General features: G+C 30.7%; 1 protein-coding gene across 1 annotated transcript; it reads left to right on the top strand.

Annotated features, from left to right (window-relative positions):
• The first annotated feature begins 1,011 nt into the window (after positions 1-1,011).
• LOC143047913 (S-adenosylmethionine decarboxylase proenzyme-like) lies at positions 1,012-21,600 on the top strand. The gene is made up of 12 exons (XM_076221254.1): positions 1,012-1,154; positions 3,267-3,353; positions 9,596-9,722; positions 10,142-10,216; positions 10,659-10,686; positions 11,609-11,651; positions 14,722-14,779; positions 16,346-16,426; positions 17,109-17,201; positions 18,754-18,828; positions 20,059-20,139; positions 20,787-21,600. Exons 1-12 carry the CDS (start codon positions 1,042-1,044, stop codon positions 20,922-20,924), a joined length of 999 nt encoding a protein of 332 aa, XP_076077369.1. The 5' UTR covers positions 1,012-1,041; the 3' UTR covers positions 20,925-21,600.
• Positions 21,601-22,169: the final 569 nt, after the last annotated feature.

Here is a 22,169-nt window from a genome sequence, read left to right as displayed (position 1 = left end):
ATTGCAAACTAAAAGTGATGACTGTAATACATTGGTTTTATCATATCTTATAAAATAAAAAGAAATGATTGTCTTAAAATTGTTGTTTTCATGTGGTTTTGATATGCAATTGTAGAGAAATATTAAACTGCAAATGAGTGTTTAAATTTAGAATAACAAGCAAACAAGATCCACACACTCTTTTTATTAACCTTAATAGTACATATAATATCAGCCATTTATTTATGCAACCTGTCTCAGTCTTTCTTGTATTCCTGTCAATATGAATTAGCCATTTTTGGAAAAAGAAAAAGGATCAGGGGGTTATCGTCAGTCAGACAGTGCCCTTTAAGTCCTCAAATTTTTGTCCTGCATTTTTTTTAAGTTGTTATCTCTGTTCTGCCTTTTTATTAGCTTTTCTTATCACTTTGTGTCTGTCATTGTCGCCTGTTGTTGTTAACTTTTACAAAAATCTTTTCCTCTGAAAATACTGGGCCAAATTTAACCAAACATTAATCATCATTAGGGTATCTAGTTTTAAAAAAGTGTTCAATGACCTGGCCAACCAACCAAGATGGCCATCATTGCTAAAAATAGAACATAGGGGTAAAATATAGATTTTGGCTTATATCTCTGAAACCAAAGCAGTTAGAGCAAATCTGACTGGAAAAAAATGTTTATCAGGTGGAAATGTATCTGCTCTAAAATTTCCATACAAAATTATACAACCTATTGTTGGGTTGCTGTCAATGAATTGGTACTTTTAAGGAAATTTTGCAATTTTTGGTTATTATCTTGAATATTATTATAGATACAGTAGAAGTAAACTGTAAACAGCATGGCAAGATCTACAAATAAGTCAACATGACCAAAATTGTCAATTGACCCGTTTATAATATTTCCCACATCTCATTAAATTTCAATTTGAAAAAAATAACTAGTACGTTGTGGTGTGTATTATTCTTCGGTGATTAGTAAAATTATTCGGATTGTTTCGGATGTTTTCTATATTTCTTGGTTATCTTATAATTAGTCCATTTCTTGACCTTCACCGAATTCGAAATGGCCGGTGTGCAGTCGGATCCACATTTCTTTGAGGGAACCGAAAAATTGCTTGAAGTATGGTTTGAATCAACTAAAGGAGATGACAGTTTTGATCTTAGAAATATAGGAAGGTAATTATTCATTTATGGTAGTACTAGAAGTGAAGAGTGACATCTGTATGAATAAAAGTACACGTAAATGAAAACATGCTCGACACTATCACCACTATCATTGTATCAGCTGATCGTGAAATAATTGCAAAATCTGAAATGATAAAAGTAGTTCTACCAGGGTTGCAATGTTTGCCATCTATTTTTCAAATTTTAGTTTCTGTGTAATTTTTTGTCAAGATTTGCCTATCATTTGGTCGAGTTGACCTGGGGTCAGGCTGGGCAAATACTGAAATAGACAACTTTCTAGCCTGGCATCCCAGCCAATTCTAACTTTTCGTCGCAAGGGCCAGGTGGGGAACAAATACCATGTGTTTGATTCAGTGCCAGTTGACTCTGAATCTTAAGTGAGGCTGAATAAATATTTGCATAAATTTTGATGTGTAAATTAGGTCGTAAAAGTGAAATCCAATTCACACCTTGGTCATGTGAAAACTTTTAACTTTCTCACCAGGTTACTGCTGATAAGAGTTAACCCTTTTCTGCTTACTAATTATCATCATACTAATAATAAGATATGATAACACTGTACATCAATTCATAAAGAAAAATAAATACAGTCTAATTTTTGCTAATTGATGTTAAACTAAAATTGATTGGATACAGATATAAAACAAACATTGCGCGACAAAATTAGTAGCCAACCATTAACAGACAGGACATTGATACACGCCTGGCTATACTGACAAGATTAGCCAGGACCTCAGGCTAACAACTTTCGAGTTTGATACATTTCCTTCAAAAACTCTGGTATTAGTGAACATCATTCGTGCGTTTAGGGGCATAGTCCTTTCCTTTTCAATGTTGAGCAAGTGGTTTGAAAACTATAATAATAAATTACACGATTTATCCCGCAAACCAAATCCTCATAATACACCTTATCGCTAATCCCGGCCGCTTGAACTTTTGACACATACAACAATCACTTTTCCATTGTGTTCGTATTACACAAGATTTGGTGGTGGAATCTGTTTCTCTAATGATTTTCAAACAATACGCAGGCAAAATTATTTCTTCTTTGCGACTGATCTGCAAAAAGATGTGTTCTTTCTATGTGACGTCATCAGACATGGTCGCCTCTTTTCATGCCGTCACAATAGGAAATCAGGCACGTAGCCACGTTAATGTTAAAACGCCCGGACGTACATTGTACACTTGAATTTTGAATAAAAAAAATAATATCAATGAATCAAAAAGATCTGGTTTAAAAGCTTGTTAATCTTTTTTCAATAGCTTGTAATTGCGAATAAAAGTGATGACATTGACTTTCCCAGGTAATCCCAGGCGAGAAACATGGTTCCACGGAACCCTTTACGAATTTTCATAATGCACATTAACATCTGTGCAAATTAATCAATTCATATCCATTAACGACATTTGTACAAAAAGGGGTTTTGTTCGAGTTACCTCTTTGACCAACGATTCCTTTAAAACATATTTTAAAGTAACTAATTTGGATATTTTCTCTAACACCAATGACCATTAGATTCCAAATCAAAACAATGTATAGATTAAACATAAAAGATTAAATAAGATGAACTTGCTATTGATTAGTTTGTAATGTCCGAAAAGAGCCTCCCCCTCGAACCCACTACGAGTAGATGTTATAACCTGGATTCGATTGGGGCCCTCAAACCCCTCCCCGAGGTTAGGGCGTACACTTAAAAATAGCCTAGCTACGCCACTGAAAATTCAGAGGAAAACAGGAAAATTCGACGTCATAATCGGATTTTAACCAATGAAGAACTGAGATCAAATGAAACACACGTTGATTAAATTTTTTTATACAATGGGTGCAAAAAGGGATAAATTGACGAAGAATTAGAGAACCATATTTATATATATTCATGAAAATATAAATATAAAAAGTACACAACCACATTCAATTACTTATTATTAATCTGTTTCAAAATTTTTTACTTATTTTTATCATTATCAAGCATGATTCATAATGATTTTCTATCCTCATGTATTTTTTTTATATATAGATAGTCTTTAAGAGATATATTGAAATCTAAATCTGAATAAGCCATCATCCAATTATTAATAAATATAAATTCCTGTTTTTTATAGGTTAGACTGGGAACATCTTCTGAGGATAGTGAGATGTGAGATCATCAGCAAAAGTTCCAGTGATGACATGGATGCATATGTTTTAAGGTATACATGCATATCTGGCGTTTTTATGCCCCACCTACGATAGTAGAGGGGCATTATGTTTTCTAGTCTGTGCATTCGTTCGTCTGTCCGTCTGTTCGTTCGTCCATCTGTTAGTTCGTCCGTCTGTCCCGCTTCAGGTTAAAGTTTTTGGTCAAGGTAGTTTTTGATGAAGTTGAAGTCCAATCAACTTGAAACTTAATACACATGTTCCTTATGATATGATCTTTCTAATTTTAAAACCAAATTAAACTTTTGACCCCAATTTCACAGTCCACTGAACATAGAAAATGAAAGTGCATGTTTCAGGTTAAAGTTTTTGGTCAAGGTAGTTTTTGATGAAGTTGAAGTCCAATCAACTTGAAACTTAGTACACATGTTCCCTATGATATTATCTTTCTAATTTTAATGCCTAATTATATTTTTTATCCAATTTCACGGTCCATTGAACATGGAAAATGATAGTGCGAGTGGGGCATTCGTGTACTTTGGACACATTCTTGTTTCTTTCTTTTATAAGCTAGGATGAAAGCAAAGTATCTTGATTCCCATTTACAATTTTTACACACCTATCTATCATTGTCCATAGATATTGACCTCACTCACTAAATATTTTTTGTTATTTTTTTTCAGATTTTAAAAATCACTGAAACAAGTAATCTAATAAATAAAATTGTAATCACTTCAATATTAAAGAATTTATAAAATTTTCTTGATATTTTTCCCCAAGTGCTTGATTTTTTTTATCGGTAAAAGGACAAGAATTCCATTTTAAAAACATCTAAATACACAGAAATTATCTTTTGCTTGATGATCCTGTCAGTGTGTTCTATTTATTCAAAATATGCGCAAACTGAAAAAAGTTTTAGATCAGAACATAACCTTGAAGTAGACTCTCTAGAATACTAGTCAGGTTACATGAAATTGTTAGCCTTTGTCTATTTGTCTGATTGTAAGAGTAGTTAATGAATATTTGATTTCTGAAAAAAACCCAAGGGTACATTTACTTTTAGTAGTTTTATATTTAATGCACTATCTTTCTGCCCAGGCACAATGGTGAAATTATTATACAAGAGAAAGGCCGATAATTGATATATGGAAAATAACCATGATAACAGAAAAATTTGTCAAAATTAAATATGGAAAATTAATGAAATTAGCATTTCAATTTTGAAGATCAATGATATTCTTTTATGGAATTCGGAATCAATACAACTTATGAAATATAAATATTACAAATATTCAATAAAAAAATTATATTATTCAGTTCAGTAATTTTGAAATGAAATTAATGTTTACTTTACATTCATGTTGATATTATTCAATTTATGAAAAGTTTCTATACTTTTAAATATTGAATTATTGGTAATCAGATTAACCGCTAACATACAAAATGTAGGTCACAGTCTAAATCCTTTAGCAGTATTTATTACTTGGTTCATGCTTCAGTGCACTTAGTTGTATCCTGAAATGAAAAAAGTTTGAAATGTTTTTAAAATGTATAATACAGATGAAAGATAAACTTTAACTATTGAAAGTCCTTTCAAAAATTAAAGCAAATCTATATTTATAGTTAATACATGTCAACATGACCAAAGTGACCAGCCACTTTGATAAATATATTTATTTATTATTATAGGCAATTTTTTAATTGAGATTGTGAAATTTTTAAAATTGAACTTTTAATCATTGAACTCCTTTTGCTAATGAATCCTACAAAGTAACAAGTTTTACTATGCATGAATACTCTGTGATTTTTACCCATTCACAAACCACCTGAAATAGTTTTTATGCCCCACCTACGATAGTAGCGGGGCATTATGTTTTCTGGTCTGTGGCTCCGTTCGTTCGTTCGTCCATCCGTCCGTTCGTTCGTCCGACTTCAGGTTAAAGTTTTTGGTCAAGGTAGTTTTTGATGAAGTTGAAGTCCAATCAAATTGAAACTTAGTACAATTGTTGCTTATGATATGATCTTTCTAATTTTAAAGCCCAATTACACTTTTGACCCCAATTTCATGGTCCACTGAACATAGAAAATGAAAGTTGGAGTTTCAGGTTAAAGTTTTTGGTCATGGTAGTTTTTGATGAAGTTGAAGTCCAATCAACTTCAAACTTAGTACACACGTTCCCTATGATATGATCTTTCTAATTTAATTGCAAAATTGTATTTTTCATCCCTATTTCACGGTCCACTGAACATAGAAAATGATAATGGGAGTGGGGCATCCGTGTACTATGGACACATGCTTGTTTAAGTTAAATTTAAACTGCTCAGCTAAAAAAAAAAAAATAATAATAATTAAGGCCGTTAATTTTGCTAGTGCAAGGTTATTTAGTCATATTAACAAATATTCTACCATCATAAAGTTTTATAATTGTTAACTTTCGTCTTCAAATAAGTTTACAACAGATTTATATCACTAAGTTACAAGTAACAATAATTGTTCTACTTGGATATAAAAACAATCACAATAAAAGATTGCCTGTAGTAGGCTGTACTTAGTTAGATATGATTGTTTCTATATTTATAATAATGTCTTTTTAATGACACTTTAAAGTTTTCGTAATTTGTCAGATGGTTCACTTTAACAGATTGTTTTTAAAGAATGTTGCAGTAATTATGATAATGATTTGTTTTTAAAGAATTTTGCAGTAATTATGATAATGGATTTGTGAAATACAAGTCGAACAAATTTAAGTGGAATTTGCACCTTTAGATTTAAAACCTGATGTTCCTTAGCATGGACACTATTGGTGTTTGCAATAAACAGAGGTGTAGTGGATTTAGGTTTCATGGTCCCTGTTGCGTTGCAGAAGTTTTTTAAAACCTCCTACTTTTAATAGATCAGGCCCTTCTTATTCTTTTTTTTTTAACTTTTATTTTTTTAAAGCATCTTTAATCATGTTAATACAGCATGTATAAGATTATCAATAGTTCCCTGGATACAGTTGTTGTTCATATAGTTAATCTTTTCACCCTTGTTCCAATGGAAAGGGGGTATTTCTAGTCCATCTCTTTTAGTATCAATCTAAGCTTAATGTGAGTATGGTTTACTGTCTGACACATTTCAAATCAATCACTTTAATTTTGAGCTTTTGTGTTCTAGCTAGAATTTAAGAGCAGAGGAACACTTTAAAATAATTGGCATAACTGAAGGCTATGATGGTTTTTTTATAGGTTTTATGGTATTATGGGTTGAAAAAGGCTTTAACAAAAAGAAAACACATTTTTTTTCACTGAAAAATGCTTATTTTCAATCAGAAAACAAAAGGCATAGTGCAGGGGCAAAAGAGGGGAGACAAAGGCACTACTGTGCCAATCTTATTTGGGTCTAATATAGTGCAATGACATTAAAATTCCTGTAAATATCATTGTTCATATACACCAAATCAGAGTTCCCTGAAATTTGGTATCAAGCGCTATGTCATGTATGTTAGCATATTCTATACTGTCAGATACGTTTCCACAGCCGTCACTTATCAACATCATGTTAAAAAATAGCTATATATATCTAGGGTTTCTTTAGTGAATTATAGTTTACATCTAGTTGCCCAAGCTGTAAATGTAATTACATCTTGATAAAGGATATTGACAAGCAAAAAATCCGTTAATTATCTTTTTATTGTAAGCAGCTGTTTATGCAAACAATATTTCTTAAATAAATCAAGAAATAAATTGTGTTTAAATCTAGCATTTTGACTAAACAAGATACCCAATTCAAGGCTTATTTTTGTCTTTCGATTTATCCTTAAAATAAATACTATAAACCTTGATATTTATCATTGCTATCATAATTGATATATATGTACCATGAAAGGGTTATTTCTCAGTGAAGATGTTGATATCTTTCTAAATTATTAACATCTATTTTATCAGCAATCAAAGACGGGCTTCAAAGTTATTGTGAAACTGCCTATTCTAGAGGTGGCGTGAATCAGATGTGGATACTTAAAAATTCCAAAGATCTTTTAGAGTACATACAATCTAACTCTCTTTCATCTTGTAACAGTATTAAAACATTTGACTTTTCTACTCTTTACACAAGTATTCCACATTCCAAACTAAAAGACAAATTGAAAGAGTTGGTATTACTTTGCTTCATAAAAAAGAATGGCCAATGTAGATACAAGTATCTTGTCTTAGGGAGGGATAAATCATACTTTGTAAAGAATCACTCTGATTCAAACAAAAAATTCTCTGAAACCGATATTATCAAGATGCTTGATTTCTTGATTGACAACATATTTGTAAAGTTCGGAGGACGTGTTTTTCAACAGACTGTCGGCATCCCAATGGGAACAAACTGTGCCCCTCTACTTGCCGACTTGTTTCTTTATTATTATGAGGCTGACTTCATGCAGGAACTTCTTAGGAAGAAAGATAAGAAGTTAGCAATATCCTTTAACTCTACTTTTCGCTATATAGATGACATTCTTTCACTAAACAATTCAAAATTTGGTGACTATGTGGAACACATCTATCCCATCGAATTGGAGATAAAGGATACTACAGATACAGTTAAGTCGGCTTCATATCTTGACTTACATCTAGAAATTGACAATGAGGGTCGGTTGAAAACAAAACTTTACAACAAAAGAGATGATTTCAGCTTTCCAATTGTGAACTTTCCATTTCTAAGTAGCAACATTCCAGCAGCACCTGCATACGGGGTATATATCTCCCAATGGATACGATATTCCCGGGCTTGCATTTCCTATCATGATTTTATTGATACTGCTCACAAGGAAGCTATTAAACCAAGAGTTCCAAATGGTGAAGTTGAAATCATCCCTTCGTAAATTTTACGGATGCCATCACGAGTTGGTTGACCGTTATGGAATAACCGTTTCACAAATGATATCGGATATGTTCCTTATGTCGTAACTACAATCCCCTTCCCTTTCATAAATGTGACATACCGAATTAGACTATTTACCGGATTTGTAATCACATAAGCAACACGACAGGTGCCACATGTGGAGCAGGATCTGCTTACCCTTCCGGAGCACCTGAGATCACCCCTAGTTTTTGGTGGGGTTCGTGTTGTTTATTTTTTAGTTTTCTATGTTGTGTCATGTGTACTATTGTTTTTCTGTTTGTCTTTTTCATTTTTAGCCATGGCGTTGTCAGTTTGTTTTAGATTTATGAGTTTGACTGTCCCTTTGGTATCTTTGGTCCCTCTTGATATAGGAAGTTTTCAAATTCTGGAATTATTTAAAGATGTTGACTTGTAAGATAAAAACATTGCTCTTTTCAAACACAAACTCTTGACTTTTGCATTTGATCTGAAGAGTGAGAACCCTGGTCATAGCAAATACTGACATTTTGTATGAAGAAGATTTAGGGCCTAATTTGCCTAAGAATCAGGCAGTCATGTAACATGACAAACAAAAACCCACTCAAGTTGACATTCATTTGAGTTCAAAATGTATAATGATGCATGATTATAATATTTGTCTCCTTTACTTGTTCTGGTATTTCAAGATATAATCTTGGACTACTATACTATGTTAGTATAATAGTCCAAGATATAAATTAGATGGAATGAACTAGAAATTAACAATTAAGGGGAACTAACTCAGTAATATGCTATCATTCTAAAAGTTATTCAAAGAATTCTCAATTACTAGACACGCAGAGACAAAGATCTACCATTTCTAACTCAGGATGAGGTTAACTTCAAAATAGGTTGGCTAGGTCGACATTTTTCTTCCTGCCATGTTGAATAAGGTAAACATAAAACGATCATTGGAAACCAGTGTTTTATGTTCTACTATGGTCATAATGATAATGATCAAATGCTGAGCCTGTCATTTAAAATTCACCAAAGGAGAGTAAGCTGTCTCATAACTACAAAAAGTCCATAGAAAATGTATGAAATCCATATAAAGTTATAAAGTGTCTACACTTTTTGTGTGTATTCCTTACTGGATGCTATCTTATTAACCATGGGCATGAGTTGCATGACTTATGATTACTAAAGATGGATGGTGACCCCATTTGGTATACCATGAAATTATTAATAATATAAACAGACAGGTAAAAAGCAATACAAACTGAATACTGTTTTTAAGTGTGTATTGTGCACACACCCTTTATGGTCCAAGAAACTTGAGAAAAAAAGTGTCTGGTTCATATAATACTCATCAGTGAAGTTTCTACTGTATTGACAGGTTGACAAAATTAGTGATTTAATTTTATTGTGTTGACATTTTAATTATTTTATTGTATTATATCTTTGCAGTGAAAGCAGTATGTTTATAACACAGAAGCGATTCATACTAAAGACATGTGGAAGGACAACTTTGCTACTTGCCATGGAACCATTGATCAGACTGGTAACAGAAAAATGTGGTGACCATAAAGTTGTGGTAGGTTATTGACATATTTATGGTTTTTGTTGATTGACTGAAAAAAGGCAAGGTTTCTTTACTACCATTTTCTGCCATATGTAATGTATAACATGTTGTCTGCCACCCCTTTGACATTGTAAGATAAAATCATTTTGTTATGAATCTACTTACATGCACAGTGATTCATAGCAGAGAAATATAATATTTTTGCCTTCAAGATAGATAGATAGATATAGAAAAAAAGCTAAGCCTTTTAGCTTTCTGTTTGACAACATTATGCATAGTGGTACTAATTTCATTTTGACATCGTTACTAAACATATCTAAATCAAAAGGTCAAAAGAAGCAAGTAAAAGATCTGTTTAGAGTCAAAATCAACTAAGCATGAAAATAAAATATTAAACACATGTATACTATACTAATTGTGCATATTTATAGGATGTGTTTTACTCAAGGAAGAAATTTGCAAAGCCAGAGCAACAACACAAGATACACAGAACTTTTGAAGATGAGGTAATTAGACAAGGGTAGACTAATTTTTTAATTGTTTTCTTCAGAGAAGTTTTGCAAGTTTCTAGCATGAACTTTAACCTGTTATTCAAATGTAAACAAACAAAAAATAGAAAATATATGAAATGGTAATAGTGAAATGTTCATTTGACACATTCCCCATTTCCATCCTCAATTTAACCTTCATGACCGTACTAAAATATACAAATGAAGAATTACTGAAAATTCATGAGATGATAAAATTTCTTTCATCAGAGTAATTCCTATTTGTATTGCCATTCACTTCATGACTTACTACCATAACATGCATAAGTATTTCTACCTGGCTGATTTATTTTCTAACCCATTTTTTATGGCAATTTCAAAGGGCCAAGTGATGACTGTATTTTCATTTCCTACTCTATTGTTATAGTCATTCATTCATGACAGTATGTTTTTCTTTTAGGTACACCACCTTGATCAGCTGTTTAAAAGTAAGTAGTTTCTGGCCAATGATCTTGTACCAGAAATTCAAAAATTATGTCAATTTTTTATTTATTAGAATAATTTTACTGGATAAGTATCACAATAATAAGAAGTTGCATTCTGAATTTGATATATAAATTTTTATGAAGATTTTCATCAAATTGCAATAATTAATCTCCTATTTTTGTGCAATTATAAATTCACACAATAATTTCTGAATTTACAGTATTCTAATGCTAAATTTGTGATATCTTACCAATCAATAATTTCTCATTATTGATTTTATCAAATTGCAAAAATTCAACATGACTTATCACCGATAGTAAAACCTTTATGACTTCTTGTCAAGTCTGAAACAGCATACAACTATATAGTCAATTACAAATGTGTTTCACAAATTTCAGCAAGCTTTTATTACTACAGTATTTATATAAAACAAAGAGTTGATTTTAAGGGGGTAGACCTTGGTCCAGGGAGATAACTCTTTAAATCAGTTATGCGTTTGTAAAAGTCAAGTATCATCAATGTATTTTACCTGAAACAGATTGGAAATAATCTATGTAACCTTGAAGCTTAGAATATATTTATGAAAATGGTTGACACAAACGTACTGATGATTTTAAGAGTTATTTCCCTTAACCTAGGTCTACCTCCTTAAGGGATATCCAATTCTCACGAGTTGTTAAACCTGCATGTGATTCTCTTATGGTTAACATTCACATTGTGATGCAATGGAGGAAATATACATTGTTTTGACCTTTGAAAGTCATCACTGACCAAACAAACAACCGAATATTTTTTCATGATGTTGGATAAGCCAATCAAATTAACTAATCACCACCATCAGAGAATAGCTCTTATCATATCTCTTAATTTTGATTGAAGTGGAACAAAATTTTAATAGAACATGCATATAAATGTTATTTGTAGATGGCGCTGCTTACACACTTGGGAAGATTAATAAAGACTGTTGGTGAGTTGAATATTGTAGACATTTCCATTGTTTATCACACACAAATATTTTATTGGGCTTTTTCCCTTTTTCAAAAACCTGTATCTGCTATATTTATACACAAAACACACACACACTTATATGCAGCAAAAAGAGAGAAATTATTTAATGGCCATTTAAAATAATATCCCTGTATAAGGGTGCAGACAGATAAACATGTACATTGTTTGTTGATTTCTCCACATTCAGGGATAGGGATTTAGGGGAGAGTGGGTATTTCATCAATTATAGATCTGAAAAAGAGGCTTCATGTAATTACTTGTTGTGAATATCAATGGAATAATTATCAAACACACACATTTTATTCACATTGGCTTAGAAATATTTATCTTTTAATTAGTTTGAAAAAAAAAGATCTTTTAATCAAACACTGATATTTTAATTTGAAAATATTCTGGATACATACAATGACATATAATGGACCATGGTTCCAAAATCAATAGTATAACTAAGTTTGCTTTGTAAGTCAAAAAGCATTTCAAAGTATTCATATAATTCCATTTCAAAGTAATTTTATTTTATTTTCAGTCTTTTATAACAAAACAACCATTTTATAAAGGAAACACTGATTTTAATGAATTTTTACTCTTACAATTAATTAAAAATAAAGCAAAAAATATAGCATGAAAAGTTTGATTTAATTGTTTTTATCAATCATACTGAAACTATTTTATTTTGTCCTCTTGAACAGGTTATCGGACCAAATGAAAATTGGTGCTTAAGACCATGGCCAAGGATGAACGGACGGTCATGACAAATTTTGATTGGCTTTGAAAGTATGACTACATTCACAAACTCAGTTTTCAAACTGAACTGAATTTTGATTGGTCAATTTAAATTATAACTGGGGTTCAGATTGGTCATACATCAGCCAGTTATATTTGTTATGACCCAGGTTGTACCTTTATACAAAGTTACCTGCTAATCACTCTTTATGCCTTGCAGTTAAGTTATGCTTAGTGTATTAAAATTTAAAAAAAAAGTGTACTTCAATTTAATAGAAAAACGTGAAATAATGTTCTTTTAAAAACAGAATATGAAGGAGTTTGGTCAATTGGCAGTGTTTGTTTGTCTGTTTATTATTTGGTCAATTATCAAAGACCGTCCTTTGTGATAAGCAGTACTACTCAGTATTTATTTAAATTTTGGTATTATACTTAACTTAACATTCAGAAAGTGTATTCTTCTTTGTAGCAGGTATTACTTCACTATAAAAACAATGTTGTAGTATAAGATAAGATACCGTAGTTAAATCATTCCTAATCCTGACCTGTTAGATAGCTTAATCATTGCTACCCCTGACCTTTTTTTGTCTTTCCTTGATGAAGTGAAGAAAAAGAGACTTGGACATGCTTATACATCATCAGCATCAACAATGTATTAGTGTGTCAGTAAACAGGTAGGGACTAGTAGTAGGTCATTGATATTTGGGCTGCATTTGTATTTGCAGTCACATCCAATTTCCATGGAGATTATTTGGCCATGCCCCTCAATTATGGTCTATAGTCTGAAACTTGCTTAGTTCATGCAGTTTACATGTTAAAGTTGTAATTAGGTTAGTTTAAGAGAAACCACTAATGGCAAGTCAATGATATTCAGTAAGCAATTGTTTTAGTGTTTGCAAGTTTTATTTCCATGGATTTTATGTGTCCTTTCCACCTCATAATGGTTGATTGCCTTTGAATCTTTTGCATATTCTACATGTCAAAGTTTGTGTTAGCTTAAAGGAAACTACTTATGAATAAGTCAATGACATTTGGTATGGAGTTGTATTAGTATTTGACATTTTTCATTTCAGCAAATGTTACATAGTCCTGCAGTCTGTAACTAGTTATGATTCATTGACGGAATGTTTTGTATAGTTTATATGTTGACATTTTATATTGTAACATTTGCATTCTATCAAAAGTACAAGGCATATCATATCTCCGTGTCAACAGTTTATCTGGTTCAGAGATAGAAAGTTCTATATTCTGACACCAGCTAAAACAATGATAAATCATTTTACTGTTGGCATGTTGCCAAGGTTACTTATGTTATCTATACCACTGGTCCTGAGATTTTAAACTTTGTGTATGTCTGAAATTTTCCTGTTCAAATATTATCCATCATTCTTGAAGAATGTTCTACTTCTACCAAAACCAGACTTATAATTTATATAAAGCATATTTACATGAATTATCTTAGGTTATTCCTCTGCTTGTAATTGTATTGATATTAAAAAGGGGAAGAGAAAATTGTATGTATCTGAATGTTTTTACAGACTATAATGTAAATATATATTTGTAAAGAAAATGTGAAGATAACTGTATTTGAGTTTTATTATTTATACATATTTATAGATCTGAATATAGAAATATAAAAGCTATCATGTCCTATTGACACATTTCTTATTTAAATTAGCTAATAATTTTGCACATATGTTTTCATGTTCAGCAGTAAATTTTCAGAATTTTTTTATGTTTAACAAAATTAAGAAAAGAACATTACAGTAGATTTCATAGAAAAAGGTCCATTAAACTGATATACACTGTATTTGGCCTTAAGAGTCCCTTAGAGTTTAGACTTCAATTTTGGGATCGAAATATGTTTTACACACCTGATAATGAACAGATGATGATATTGAGACTAAGAGTCTAACTGTTTATTATTCATGACTTAAGTTCTGCAGTTATTGTGACTCCATTATTGTCTTATTTACTGTATTATGGAAACAGCAACTCATAAATGGAGGAAAGTTGTTGTAATTGATTTTTAAGATAAATTTGTGAAGCACAAAAACAAAATTTAGAAATACTTTTTTGACTTTTTTATTGTTGAAAAATAAACAGATACAATCACAGTAATTTACTCTAGTGTGAATAAGCATTCAAATTGATCTTTCTTTTAGTCTATGCTAAACAAAATCAAATTATATTCAGGAATAAAAAGATGTTTCTAACTTTATCTAAATCTAACTATGATATAATTCTTTCATTATCAGGTTTTTATTTGTGAATGAAATGTTAATTAGTTATCTTGAATGTTTCAGGCACTTGTATATGTTGGAGGATGTACCTGGTGTTAAAGATCCAGATCAGACCATTGAAATATCCTTAAAAAATGGACATTTCAATAAACATATGTTCTATATAACATGTTTTATTTCAAAGATCTAAATATGAACAATCACATATGTGACCCGCCATGACATTTGCAGGCTTATGGAGGTAGAACGTCATTGTTAGAAAAATTATAAACATGATAAATATCGAGATTCAATGAAATACGTATTGCAAAGAAGAGATGAACACTTTCCTTGGCTTCTTTTTTGCTGACGCCGAATTATACATCATATATAAGTTTGGAGAAGTTTTAGTTTATTGTGTGCAGTGAAAAATATTTGAATCTACATTTTAAATTGATACAAAAAAAAAAAAAAATTCTGCTCTATAGATTTCCTTTCATAAATGAAGTCTGAAATATATCCATAATAATAAATGCACCGTATTAAACGCATTTAAGAGAACACCTACTTATAAACTGTTACGTGTTGCATACTATGTAAAGAGACATGCATAATAAATCTTAAAAAAAAAAGGAATTCTTAAAGCTTATTTTGACAAATTTTAAACATATTTCAACAAGTTTAAATTACATGTTCTAGAATAGAGCTACAAACAAAACAAAAATGCTGAGACTGCTCTAAAGATTTTTTTTCATAAATGAAGTCTGAAATATATCCATAATAAATTCACCGAATTAAATGCATATATGAGAACACCTCATAAACTGTTACGCGTCGCTTACTATGTTTAGAGACATGCATAATAAATCTAAATTAAAAAAAAGGAATTTTTAAAGTTTATATTGACAAATTTTAAGCTAACTTCATTTCAACAAGTTTAAATTACATGTTCTAAAATAGAGATCAGAATTGTTTGTATTGTAGTAAATTTAAGTCTTTGATATTTTATTCAAATACGCTATTGAACATCACCAACAGCCAATAAATACAATTTTGTGTTTTATAAATTAGTGCCTTCAATAAATAAAAGTCCTCATAGAACAGTCTCATTTCCATATCGGTATTCGAAATGACTCGTTGCTTTTACAACAAAAATGTCATAAAAACATGACTAGATCTTCTAGATAAATATACAAAAAGCAAATTTTAAACAATGTACCCTCCTAAACCTTGAAGTGGTTAGTCACATATAGTTAATGGCGTTTTTCTCACAATGACTTTCTACCTCCATAAGCCTGGATATGTCGCGGCTGGTCACATATGATGAGGTTAATCTGACTATTTGAGATATATATCCCGGTATATAATTTATACTGAGAATATTGTTGAGCATGTCATATTATATAATTTCTTTTTTTTTTAAGTGCCAAGTGTTTTAGGATTAACTTTAATTGCTCATGATTAAGATTTTGTTTTAATAAGGAAATGTGATATGAATTCCAATGAGACAACTTTCAACTAAAGTTCAAATGATATGTATGCAACTATCCTCCAAGGATACTTGTATTTCATGTATTTGAACACTTAAATTTTTTTTTAATCTCTCGATGTACGGGTATGTGTAGTTTGTGAACATCATCTGGCAGTGCAAGCATTTTAATTGTTTTATAAATTACTTCTTATCCTAATTTCTCCTTAACCTATGAACCTTTTAATGTGGGATATGTGTCCAGAGAAAATGAAGATATTTACCAAGGAAGTTTCAGAAGATGGTGCAGAAGCTACACAGGTAGTTATCATGAATTAAATCTTGTTATCTATTTAGCTTATTGTGGATTCATTGTTATTCGTTGGATACCAATTTTCATGGGTTTCATGGAAACAGGTGAACCATGAATTCAAATGTTCAAGTTACTACAAATTTTCTATAGGCTTTGTACACAGAAATCGGCAAACCGCGAAATCAAATAGCCATAAAAAAGCAAGTTATTCTCAATCCACGAAAATAAAAGAATCCACAGTAACTTTAAATTTTAATTGAATAGGGATAATAGTAAATTTTAATTGAAAAGGGATAAAAGTAAATTTTAATTGAATAGGGATAAAAGTAAATTTTAATTGAAAAGGGATAAAAGTAAATTTTAATTGAATAGGGATAAAAGTAAATTTTAATTGAAAAGGGATAAAAGTAAATTTTAATTGAATAGGGATAAAAGTAAATTTTAATTGAATAGGGATAAAAGTAAATTTTAATTGAATAGGGATAAAAGTAAATTTTGATTGAATAGGGATAAAAGTCATTTTTTGTTAGATGAATATTGCCTTGAAGGAATTCTTTATCCACTAGTTCTAGTTTTAGTTTTGACCATTCAGATTTATTTCCTGATCTCATGAATTAAAGTAAAGCAAACAAAAATTAATTGGTTCAAAAACAAGCATGCATTCAATGCAAACATGACTTATTTTTTTAGAAATCTGGGATAATTGATATCATACCAGGACTACAGATAGATGACTTCTTGTTTGATCCATGTGGATATTCTATGAATGGAATTCTGCCAGGGGTAAGTACTGTTCCATTTGGACATAAGTGTATGATCAGATGACATGCTATATATAATAGGAATTTGTGGAACTTATTAAAGATATCTGAAGTAACGTTGAAAGTCAAACAGAAGCAATTCTGAATGTCTTTTAAATTTCTGAGGTACTGCCTACAGTATGGTTTGGCTCATTATTGAAAGCTGTACTGTAGTCTTTTTTTTGTTTACATCCAAGGAGGAAAGTTGTCTTATTGGCAATCATACCAAAATATTTTTATCTTATATTCCTGTAAAGGAGTAGGTCCGGTAAGGGCCCATTTTGGCCCCAAATTTCAGGTTCGTCTGAAGATAGATTTTGTACACTTAAACACTTAAGTGTCAACTACAGTCAATTCAATTAGTTTGTGTGAAAAATTTGAACTGATTTATTCAGTTAAGAAGCTCATATTTAAGCTTGAATATAAAAAACCTATCAATTATGCCATAATATGTCACTTTTCAGATAGTTTTTGTCAAGAATGAAAGTGGCCGCATCCATGTTCATCCTCAAATTTTATATATGTTATGTATTATTATCAAATACAACTTACATTTAATATTGAGACAACACGTATGCGTCCACTTCCATTTAAGACGAAAAGTGTCTAAAATATAACTCAAATGCTAAAATTGTGAAGATTTCATTACTTTTACATGACTTAATAATGCTAGTACCCAACATATGTGCATTATATTGTCAAAAACAGCCCATATTTATGTAGCAGAAGTATTCTACTTTCCAATAAATAGCTAAAAGTTTACATTATAACAATTTTGCAAAACTAATATATTTTGGGGCTAAAAAGGGGTCCTACTGAACCTACTCCTTTCTGGCGTGAAGATAAATTCGGAATAGAAGTGTTTAAGAACTGCATCATAATTTATGAAGTACTTCAAAGGAGAATGACTCCATATATATGTACAGCAGTAATAGTGATGAGTTTTAAAGTATTAGCTTTTTTTAACCTGTCCAACACAAACTTTTTGATTTATATTTTATATGGTGGAGTATACTTAAATTGACAAGATGTTTATTATGCCCCACCTACGATTGTAGAGGGGCATTATGTTTTCTGGTCTGTGCCTTCGTTCGTCCGTTCGTTCGTCCGTTTGTTCATCCCGCTTCAGGTTAAAGTTTTTGGTCGAGGTAGTTTTTGATGAAGTTGAAGTCCAATCAATTTGAAACTTAGTACACATGTTCCCTATGATATGATCTTTCTAATTTTAATGTCAAATTAAAGTATTGACCCCAATTTCATGGTCCACTGAACAAAGAAAAAGATAGTGTGAAGCTCAGGTTAAAGTTTTTGGTCAAGGTAGTTTTTGATGAAGTTGAAGTCCAATCAACTTGAAACTTAGTACACATGTAAACTATGATATGATCTTTCTAATTTTAATGCCAAATTAAAGTATTGAACCCAATTTCACGGTCCAGTGAACATGTAAAATGATAGTGCGAGTGGGGCATCCGTGTACTATGGACACATTCTTGTTTTTCTTTTATTGTACATTACTATCCACATTTTCTTTCTAGGGATTTTACATTACTATCCACATTACACCAGAGCCACATTGCTCTTATGTTAGTTTTGAAAGCAATGTTCCTCAAGTAAGTACTGTTCTAACTATAGAATTTTATTATAAAGTGTTGATTTTAAGTCATATGAAACCAGTGAGTGTTGAAAAATAATGTTTATCCAATTCTTGAACCAATGCATGTATATATCATAAACTTAGAACTCTGTGCACGATTTTGTCATTTTTTACGCAAATATTTCGTATTTATAATCGTCAATTTTTTTTCTCTGTGTCTGTTATGATTTAACAAATATGGCTGCTCATTAAATGCCGTGTTTTAAAGCCGAAGTTTACCGATTGTCACCTTATAGTAAATAAATAACAAAAAGCATGGGTATTAAGCACGTGTTTAACATGTACAATCAGATAATTGTTATTTAATGACAGATCCATGCGTATTGCGATCGCCGGATTTTTACGAGGAGGGTTACGCTCAGGTCACTATGCATACGGAAAATATGTCGGTGAATTGTTTCCTGGAAGCAAGCAAATAAAAACAAATAAACTTCTTCTAATTGTGGACAAGTTAAAAAAATTTCCTCAGAAAAAGTATATGTACATAAGTTGTATAATGAAAACTATCCATTTAGTTATAAAAACATATGCATGATTTTTTTTTTTAATTTGAGGTTTCTTATGACTTTAAGTTTGGGGTATAAGAGTTACACTTTCCTATCATCACACAAGTTTTGTCTTCTGAAAAAGTAGTATATTTTTTTTTTGGCATTGTATAATGTTAGCTGTTAATTCCTAGAGAACACAACAGTTAAATGTTAATCTGCAGATGTAGTTGCACAAATTTGTATGAAAAAATATATCAAGCAAACAAATTTTTGTTTTTGTTTTTACATTCAGTGGATTCATTAATATTTTCACAGGATACTAATTTTCTTGGATTTCATAGTTACCCAAGAACCTTAAATTCAAAAGTCCAACCAATTACAAATCTTCTTCATGAATGTATGCAGATTTTGGCAAAACAACGAAATCAAATATCTTCAAAAATGCAAATTGTTCTCAATCCAGGAAAAATTGGTGGCCACTAAATATAAATGCATCCACAGTAAACCACCCAATCTTAGATTTTACTTTTTTCTCCTGATTTCTTAGCTCTACCAATGTTTGATATTCGATATTTATGACTGCCTAAACGTTTGGTCTCAACTCTTTAACTTTAATATTCTGAAAAAATGCATGTACAGATAAAAAATCATTTAAGGTAGTTTGGTTTGTTTTAAAGTGAGTTTTATTTTGTTTGCAGGAATCATATTATGATTTGGTTCACAAGGTATTGGGTTGCTTCAATCCAGGGAAATTTCTGATGACTGTCTTCTCCAACAAGGTGAGTATTACGGTGCAGTGATATAAAACCCATAGTTAAGCCAGTTAGTCACTCTTGTGTATACCTTAACCAGTACAGTTAAAGGTTTTATAACAAGTGAGAATTAGATATTGTTTAATATCTACTGAGTTTAATAACTTATTTCAATTTATAATAATCTATGAGTCTTTGCGAATTATAATTATTATTGCAATTAAATAACAATAATTGATTTCAACCCATATCAGGTTCTCAGGAGTTTATTCCACTATAGCAAAACATATTCAGGGTAAACACTGTTCTTTTGCACCAAAACAGTATGACGTCATAAGTTCACCTTTGTTGTTAAATGTTTACATCAGATGTTTTAAGCTTTTTATTTTGAGAATGGAACCAAATTTATAAAAAAGAATATTTTCAATTGATATATGTGAGTGTTTTACATTTTATTGAAGAAATCACAAATCTTTGTAGCCATATCGGAAAAGTAGTCCATTATGACCTTTGGAAGTCATTAACCTTACAATGGAAATGTTGCAATTTAGGATAATTTGGTTAACACTGCAAGTTATTATTCATTCGACATACCCATTCAGTGCGATACGATAAATATCACTCGTTTCATGAAAGAAAAAGATAATAGGCAATATATCATTTCTTTGTTTTAGATTTCTATTGCTAAGGAGTCTCACAAGCATTTTGAAGATTTGTACCGATTGAAAGGCTACAAGAGAAAAGATCATCAGTTCTGTGCCTTCCAGAACTACAATCTTACTTACACGATGTACACACGACCAATCATCTAGGAGATGTGGTCCGGAAGTCTCCCAATTGAAGTCCAAAATGTAGATAGTGTGTGGACTCAATGTAGCCTTTGCAGCTGTCCTGGGAAACTTCCGCTTTATTTTTGTAGTATTAGATTAGCTTTCAATATTAGTATATATTTATTTGTAACAATGTGTGTGTATTATGTACATCTTTGGGGCACTTCTAAAACAAGAAAGAAGTACCATTTAAGATTCAATTTAAACTGTCAGAAACCTAGATAAATTGGCCCTACCTTTGAAAGACTTTTCCACTGTTTTGTATATTAAGATCTGTTTTAAGATCTTTATTGTTATTCTTAAGAGTATTACAAATTTTTACTAAAGTTTTTGATATATTAATAATAAAATAATATGAGCTTTTTCTCATATGAGTTTTTGTTACTAATGTTTGTTTTTTATGTGCAAAATTTTCTTAAATCTCAAGTAGTTAATAACATTTTTCAAAAACATTTTTTAAAACCAAATTGAAAATTTATTTCGATCATTAAAAGTATTAATTAGGTTCACGTCAACAATTTGAAAGTTTAGTGTGAACTTTATTAAGGAACGACCTAAACACTTAATTGTAGTAACTATTGTACTGAATTACCTGTTCTAATGGATATAAGACTTCAATAAAATATTGAAGCTATAAAAATTATTTTAGTTTGGGCAGAAGAGGTTTTGGGATATACTTTTCATTTAGGTATTAAAGTAATCAAGTAATGATGAACACAAATGGTTTGCTATAATGAATGTATTGTGATCATCAACATTAATAATGGTTTATAACAAGGTATTGATCTTATTTTACTTGTTGTTTATTTTTTCTTTTGCTTACATTGCAAATAAGAAACAAATGAAGCCAAACACCGAATAAATTGATTTGACCTAACTTGGCAATGCTATGCTATTTCTAATTAATGACTAAATCTATCATTTATAATCTAAATTCACAATTAAAAGATCTGGATAGGACATGTGTTAAGGGCCTTCGGGTCAAAAACAGCAAAGTTTAAAAAAAAAATTAAAAAAATTAAAATAAAAATTGTAAATGCAACTTTTTTAGAATATTTACTCAGGAAAGAAGATGACAAAATTGCAGTAGTTTTGATTTTTTTGTCACATGCAAATATCAAGTTTATGCAAAACCCTTAAGTTTTCAAATTGACAAATACTGTAGTAAATCATGTTTTGGTTCTCATATGTTCTATATTTGAAAATCTGAAATCCAATTAAAAAAAG

The sequence above is a fragment of the Mytilus galloprovincialis genome, chromosome 10 (assembly GCF_965363235.1).
Source record: "Mytilus galloprovincialis chromosome 10, xbMytGall1.hap1.1, whole genome shotgun sequence".
Lineage (NCBI taxonomy): Eukaryota > Metazoa > Mollusca > Bivalvia > Mytilida > Mytilidae > Mytilus > Mytilus galloprovincialis.
The sequence above is the reverse complement of the archived record's forward strand: the minus strand, read 5'-3'. Positions and strand labels throughout refer to the sequence as shown.